This window comes from Prionailurus viverrinus, chromosome B1 (genome assembly GCF_022837055.1).
Source record: "Prionailurus viverrinus isolate Anna chromosome B1, UM_Priviv_1.0, whole genome shotgun sequence".
Classification (NCBI taxonomy): Eukaryota; Metazoa; Chordata; class Mammalia; order Carnivora; family Felidae; genus Prionailurus; species Prionailurus viverrinus.
In genome coordinates this window covers 113,221,614-113,229,906 of record NC_062564.1, presented here as the reverse complement: position 1 = coordinate 113,229,906, position 8,293 = coordinate 113,221,614, and the positions used below count along the sequence as shown (strand labels likewise).

General features: G+C 41.3%; 1 protein-coding gene across 1 annotated transcript in view; it reads left to right on the top strand.

Annotated features, from left to right (window-relative positions):
* ENPEP (glutamyl aminopeptidase) overlaps positions 1-8,293 on the top strand; it is an 87,500-nt gene that overhangs the window by 64,623 nt on the left and 14,584 nt on the right. Inside the window, exons 12-13 of the mRNA XM_047857149.1 lie at positions 1,787-1,923; positions 2,054-2,109. Of these exons, the coding sequence (XP_047713105.1) occupies positions 1,787-1,923; positions 2,054-2,109 (193 nt within the window). The remainder of the gene's footprint in view (positions 1-1,786; positions 1,924-2,053; positions 2,110-8,293) is intronic.

The window sequence follows — 8,293 nt, the reverse complement described above, 5'->3', positions numbered from 1 at the left end:
GTGAGGTAAAGGTTTATAATTTGTCAAGTACCTCCTCTGAACGCTCCTAAAAAAAAGTATTGTCTTGCTGAAGAGCTTACTCATGTATTATGAAAAACTACTGCATCCTGGAGATCTTCCAACCCTCGTGAACACTTCCAAATTTTAAATCATCTTTCCTCCCAGACTAACTCATCTTCCTCTACTCCGTAATGGCAACATCATTATTTATCCAATCATGCAAGCCACTTTCCTCTCCTCTGACTTTCCACATCAAGTAAGAAAACCAACTGTTGCTTTTAACCTGTGATGTGTCTCTTGAATGCATCACTTCCTTTCTTTTTTCGTTGCCTCCACGTTAGAGTAAGCCCTTATTCCCCCTTGCCCTATGTTATTACAGGAGACTCTAAATCTCCTCCCAATATCTCTCTCACACCACTAGCAAAGGTATCTTTCTATGAAGCAGACGTGAGCATGTTATTTCCCTGCTTAAAAATCTTCTCTGTCTCTCAGAAGACGGAGTCCTTCACGTGGCATGTGGCTCTTGTACTTTGAAGAGCCAGACTTTATTTCCAGCTTCATCCTCTATTTTCCGATATCACATCCTACATCCTCACTACATTAAAATTGAAAATTTTCAAATATACTAACTATTCTCACACCATTACTTACACTGCATATTGTCCATGCAAACGAGACAGTGTATGAATTAAAGAGTATAGGAGTAACACTAACAAATAAATACTGGTCGTGTCAGAGCACAGCTATTATTTTTCAACGTTTATTTATTTATTTTGGGACAGAGAGAGACAGAGCATGAACGGGGGAGAGGCAGAGAGAGTGGGAGACACAGAATCGGAAACAGGCTCCAGGCTCTGAGCCATCAGCCCAGAGCCTGACGCGGGGCTCGAACTCACGGACCGCGAGATCGTGACCTGGCTGAAGTCGGACGCTTAACCGACTGCGCCACCCAGACGCCCCACAGCTATTATTTTAAGTGAATTTTTTTTATCTTACACTTAAGTCTCTGTTCCTTCAATGCTGAGCTTCTAAAATCTATATACTAGAGCCCTCTGTAAATACTGGATGCTACTTTAGAAAGAGAGTTCATTTGGCAAATCCATTGCTGAAAAGCATTGATGTGATCAACTGAAATAAGGAAACAGAAGACTTTACAAAGATAAATAAAATTGGAAGAGCAAGTATGAAATGGATTACAAAATCAAGAATGTCGTATTTGGATTTCAGTTCTATTGCGAGCCTTCTTGACATTTTAAAAGCATTACTGATGCTCAAATCATTGTTCTACTAGGCAATAGCCATTTCCATCAATTTGAATGTTGATTCTAATAAATAAAGTATTCTTTGAAATGTTTACATTTTTATCGCCTCCCCAGGCTGCCCAGTGCATATTCTTTGTGTAATTCATCCATCACGATTAGAAATATGCAGACTACCCCCAGAAGCACGAACCACTCTGTCTTTGGGCATTGTTTACTTTTATTGAAGGATTGACAAGCACAGAATTATTTCACTCCTTTGGCAAGCTACTACCAGTAAGAAGTATAAGTCACAAATCACAGGACGCTTATTTACATAAGTTATTCTTTTTCAGCTCACGTACTACAGTGACATTCTAAAATTAGGCAACTAAATAAGAATTAGGCTTTGGGGCTTTGGATCCAAATCAAACTTGACTCCTTGAGCTGATATTTCTTTTCTTTTCTTCTGACCCTCTGGGCCTAATTTCTCTGTGTTTACAGTATATGCAAACATGTTTCTCATTAGTGTTTATTTACTACCACAGGAATCACTTTGAACTCTTCTAATCCTGCTGGAAATGTTTTTCTCAAAATAAACCCAGATCATATTGGGTTTTATCGTGTAAATTATGAAGTACCAACTTGGGAATGGATAGCTACCAATCTTTCCTTCAACCACAAGGTAAGAGTAGCAGTGGTTGTGAATTGTTTTATTTTTGTTCTAAGAACAACAGCTTGAATGATATTAATTTTTTTCAACATTCTTTGTTTTAGAAATTGTGCTTCTTACCTCATTTTCTTCTTCTTCCCAGGGGTTTTCTTCTGCTGACCGCGCAAGTCTTATCGATGATGCTTTTGCCTTGGCAAGGTGAATTTTGGAATGAGTTTAGACTATTTAAAATACTATGGATTGTATCCCAAATCTCTTTTCTTAATGAGTTGCAACAATGTTTAAGTATTAGTTATAGCTTAAAATATCCAAAACCACCATTTATAACATTATTGTTTTCCTTAACTCTCTTTTTAAAAACCCATATAAGCCTCATAGCCCAAATACTGATATTAGCTCTTATCAGACCCACAAAAACTCACCTTTGAGTAGGGTTTGACTATACCAGAGCCCTTGAGCTAATTAGGAGTGACATTTGCAAATGCTCAAAAGTGCACTTGCATAATTTGATTTAATAAAATGACAATGTATTTCATTAACTTAGTTCTATGAGCCTAACTAAGCCCATTGTATCATTTTATGGCCAGAGTTGTCAAATCTTGTTGAAGTAATCAAGGTAAAAAGAATGAAACATGGTGCTCTAGGATTGACCAGAACTAAGGTACCGTTTAAGAAATTTGACTTTTTTTTTCCCCCATGGCTTGAATGTAACCTACGCTTAGAAAAAAAATCATCAACATATATTAGGGAAATGGAGGAGTAGTAACCACAGTACCTTTGAGGGTTTTTGTTTTGTTTTGTTTTGTTTTCAAGTAGTCTAACACCACTAATTCAACTGGTATTGTTGAATTTCTGATACTTGTAGGAGCTAGGGACACAGCCACTGGTTTCGTGGCTTTGTAGTGGCCTCATCCTAGACATAAAAAAGCCTTCACTGGCCCCTTTGTCTGGGTTGGGTGTCCCTTTTGCAAACTCTGTATTTCACCACGATATGATATGGTCATCTTTTATTAATTGTCCATCTCACCTACCAAGCTACCAAACTGTAAGTTAGTGAGGGTAGGAGCCCAGATCATGTTCCCGGTGTATTTTATTCCCAGCTCCTGTGACTGGCCCATGGCAGAAGCTCATTAAATATGAGCTGAATACATACCTGAGGGATAGTATGCCAGCACTAAAGGAATGAGAGAACTATTTTACACAGACTTCCTCGATAATACACTGGAAGTCAGAAAACCTTCTCGACAGTTTTAAAGGAGGGAATGAGTAGGGCTAAAAAAGGAGCTGGGGAACCAGATTAAAATCTTGGTTCTGTATAACCTTAAGTAAATTTCTTAACCTCTCTCTGACTCTTGAGTAGAATGGAGGTGACCTGGTGAGACTTGTAAGAAATAAATGAAATAATGTGCATAAAGCGCCCCAAACAATGTCTGGCCTGTAGCAAGTACTTAATTAAAGTGTACCCCTTGACTGTCCCAGACACTGCACAGGCCTGGGAAATTAAGTGGTAAAGGAAGATAATATTTTAAAACATAATAGAACCACTAAGAATTCTTTTTGGGGGAAACTCTCCTCTGAATGCATCATGACCGTTTCCAAAGCTTGGCATCTTCTTGGCTGTTAGAAATTACACAGAATGGCACTATCTTTCTTTATGGTTTAATTCCCATCACAACACAATGCAGACAGTTCTTTTTGCTTTAAGAAGTGAAAGCCTCTTGAACAGCTCTCTCTGGGGAACTGTGTATAAAGCAAATAACTCATGGGATTGAAAGACTTTCTTGCATTTGCTCAGCTCCTCGGCCACAGCCCCGTAAAATTTTGAAGAGATAAGGAAAGGAAGAAAGTGAAACAAATCTGAAAACCAAAAAGTATGTAGAGTCACACAGCAACCCATCTGGAAAATACCTGAGCTACCACCTGGGCTATTGAGCTATCACCCAATTTCTTTCTGTAATACATGAGGAAAACAAGACTCAGGGAAACAGAGTCCACTAGTGTTGACTGCAGCCAGGTACAGATCACTCTGAAGCTTTAGGGAGAAAAAAGGAGAAACACATCACATTCACACACAACACATTCAGATCACTCTGAAGCTTTAGGGAGAAAAAAGGAGTTACACAGGTAAGTGCCTGGGGTAGGATAAGAATTCATGCAGTTCCGCTCGGTTGTTCAAAGAGAAATGTAAGTATCATGTTTCATAAGCAGGACTAAAAGAGCACATCTAAAAATAAATGCATTCTTGATTCCCCTGTCCCCAAATTTGAGGAGCCAGTACTCTTACTGCCCTGGATGAATATCCAGATGGGTACATTTGTCTAAGACAAGGAATAAAAATTCTTGCAACGCTTCAAGTCCCCCAGACAGGCTCAGTTTGAGTAGATGGCCAGTCCAGTAAAACCATCAAAGTTACCAACTTCCTTTAAAGTTCCTCCCTGCCCCCAACTCAGGCAGGTTGTAGGCTGGCTACCTGCAGCAGGAACAAGGTGCTTGATGTCCTCCCCATTGTTGGGCATGGAACTTCTACTTCTCCCCCCCTTACTGGGCTGCCTCTGCCTCCTCCAGACCTAAGGCAAGGAGAGCCAGAAGGGAGAGCAGGTGAAGGGAAGAAAGAGCCTGACCTACTGTCCACATTTGGTGCCGTCTGAACTTCGTAGATGTTGAATACTGACTCTTTTCCTTGTGTGCTGTTTTCATCGGGTGTTTGCCATCCACACCCATTTTTATTGCTAAGAGTCTTTCTCCTGCAGTTCCTTGAGGTGAGCAAGTGAAAACCTCAGAACCACCTCTGCTCCACAGGAAGTATTCATGTATCTTTTCTCCCAGCATAGTCTGGAAGGATGGGCCACCCCATGCAGTCTTATCTCTTCACTGTGAGGCCAGAGCAGTAGTCAACCATAGTCTCTTATCCTTTAGATTTCTTGGGGTATCAGACGCCAGGCCACTGTGCCTCCAAACTCCAGGTTACACAGGTAAAACTCGTCAAGTGGTCTCATTAAAGCCTCTTTTCCTAAGCTTGACATAAGGGGAAAAGCCTCTTGTATCCCTCTTTCCCCTGTGGAAGGAGAGCATTCACAGGACACTGACAGCGCTCCCAAAAGCCCTCTTTTATTTTTATTAAAAAAAATTTTTTTAATGTTTATTTATTTTTGAGAGAGAGAGAGAGAGAGACAGAGTGTGGGTGGGGGTGGGGCAGAGAGAGAGGGAGACACAGAATCCGAAGCAGGCTCCAGGCTCTGAGCTGTCAGCACAGAGCCCGACACGGGGCTCAAACCCACACACCGTGAGATCATGACCTGAGCTGAAGTTGGATGCTTAATCGACTGAGCCACCCAGGTGGCCCCCTAAAGGCTTCTTTTAAAATGTCTCTCTCCCCCTAGCCTCTCCAATGCCTGTAATATGCTAGTGGTGGGTTATCAGCTAAGAATCACAAAAATCTATCCTGACCATGTTAGTTCCAATTTGGTGGGCCTGAATCTTACTTTGGGATTTAGGCCAAGGGGGGTGAGGCAAGGGGCCTTGCCAAAACTGAGACAGAAAGAATCCTTTTTTTTTTTTTTTTTTTTTTTTTGTCCACCTGTTACTGTAGGTTTTTCCTTTTCAGTAGCTTATATTGTGCTCTGTGGCCCACTCTGTGCTACAGCCAGGAGAGGGGTGAAGAGTAACATAAGGGAAAGCAGAGAGTACTGGCTAGCAAACCAGTGGGCGGGAGCAGGGGTCTCTAGGTGAAGAAAGGCAGAAAGGATGGCTTAAAGGGCCACCTAAGCTAATGATGTGGACAGAATTTCAGCCAGGCTTCACAGAGCAGTGGCTCCTGTGACATCCAAAGTGAGGAGCAGGTTAGCAAATAAAGACAGCCAGTGAACATCAGCTATGCCAGGTTACAGATCTCTAGGTCACTAGTTTTACCATTTTATAGGTGTTTGAGAGGTGACCAGAGCACAACACAGACCTGGATAAGCAACTTCACCCTCCCAATCTCCCCCCCACCCCAACGCCGCCCATGGACTCCCTTTTAAAGAAGGAGAAGTAATCAACTAAGACTCCAAAAAGGATCTATTTGTTTGCAAAGAGACTGTTTTAAGCCAGAAATTAGAATTTAATTGGCAAGTGAACCCTGAGAGATCAGACACATGGGAACTTTTGAAATTCTCCACACCACCCAAGGCTTCGCGGGAGAACATGAGCACATGAGGTCAGTTCCTTCCACCCAGGCACCTCTCTGAACTGTTTCTAATGTCCCAGTAAAGAGTAATGTTTGGCAAGACACTATGCTTACCTCAGCTTCTCTGAGGACTATGCTGTCTTTCCAGGTCACATCCAGGGAAGCAAAAACAAACCCTTTGTTACAGGATTCCCCAAACTTCCTGGCTGCCCTAGCCAAAGATAGGAGAGCAAGAATTCTCTCATTAGACCTGCTTATCCTCTTGGCCATTGAGTTTGGTGGAAACTTTAAATTTTAGCTTCCCTCTTCTCTGGATTATAGGACAGTTTGAGTCCATCAAGCTAGGCTTCTGCTAGATTGATGGAAGTTTTTTTTTTTTAATGTTTATTGATTTTGAGAGAGAAAGAGAATGTGAGCAGAGGAGGGGCAGAGGTAGAGGGAGAGAGAGAGAATCCCAAGCAGGCTCCACACTTTCAGTGCAAATCCCAACGCATGGCTCCATCTCATGAACCTGAGGTCATGACCTGAGCCGAAATCAAGAATCAAACATTCAACTGACTGAGTCACCCAGGTGCCCCTGGATGATTTATGAATAAAGAAAATTCTTAACCACATCTGGCTTTCAGAAATGCTGTATGTCTATGGATTTAACTAATGGAATTTGAGACTCAAAGTTGCCTAAGCATGATATCCTAGGTTGAGTTCCCTTTCTAGAAATAGAGTATGAAATGTGGGTTAATGTATGTGTAGTTTATTGAGAGAGAACTCTCATGAGATAGGGAGTATGAGAAATAGAATGGGACAGGGATAAAAAGCTAAGCCATAATATGGTCTCAGATGGAGTCAAGCTTTGCTAGATTCCACTAGAAAGCTATGAATTGTGCTGAAGAGTGGGTCCAACTTGAGGGAAACAGGTTGGCTTATTTTATTCCTGAATCCTAAAATTAATGGCCAGGGGCAGGGATTGCATAACCTTTTAGGTAGGATGGCTGTATTTGGCCAAGGGCTGTTCTCTGAAGAAGGTGGCAGCTGTGAGCCAACACAGGACTGTAAGGGGATTTGAGAAGGGCACTAGAGATGACTTTGTTCTCAAAAGCAGGTCTTCACATGTGGTCCCAGCAGTATCAATACTACCTAGGAGCTTGTGAGAAATTCAGATTCTTAGGCTCTACTCCAAATCTGCCAAATCAGAACCCCTGCTAAATCAGGAGTATGTGATTGAATGAACTTTCCAGGTGTTGCTGATGTATGCTCAAATTTGAGAATCAGAGTTCTAAACGATACTGCTCTTCAGGGCGCCTAGGTTAAGAGTCCGACTTCAGCTGAGGTCATGATCTCGGGGCTCATGAGTTCAAGCCCTGTGTCGGACTCTGTGCTGACAGCTCAGAGCCTGGAGCCTGCTTCGGATTCTGTGTCCCCCTCTGCCCTACCCCCGCTCACACTCTGTCTCTGTCTGTCTCTCAAAAATAAACGTTAAATGATGCTGCTCTTCCTCTGGAGTTATCAAATACCAGTAGGAGCTGTGGAGTAACATAATTTGTGGAAAAAGAAAGGTGCATCAGCTAATTTCTCAAAATGTCATCCCTATAATAATCAGCAAAAATTCACTCCCAGTCCAGCGTTCTGACCACATGACTCAGACTTAAAGAAAACAAGTGATACCAAAATGGAACTGTTGCGTAGCTATCAAGCATGTTGGAAAATATAAGGCAATGGGATAGGATATTGATTTTCAACATTTGAATACATAGTATTCCCTTCTTACTTCTACTTATGCTACCTAATTAGCCAATTCTTCTGGCCTTCGTAACCAAGACTCATTCCTTCCAATCTTCACCTATCTGAAATGTACAGACCACTTGGCTTCTGACCAAACAATCTATCATCCTTCCTAAACTTTCATTGTTCTCTTTGCTAAATTAATCCTCAGAGCAACAACTATTCTTCATAACCACCTTAAAAAACCACCAACTGGACATGGTTGTTGCTCTATCCACCAGGGAAAATAGAGAATCATTAAAATTAGAAAATTCTCAAGTTTCAAGTATCAACACAAAATTCTACATTTTTTTTTTTACTTAACCAACATTCTGAATAAAACACACCATTCCTCCATATTATTTATACTATTATTAAGGGAGGTTGAATGCTTCAAAATATAATTCCTTCTAAATAAGATCAGGAACTGAGAAAATAGGGGAAATCAACTCTCTGAAC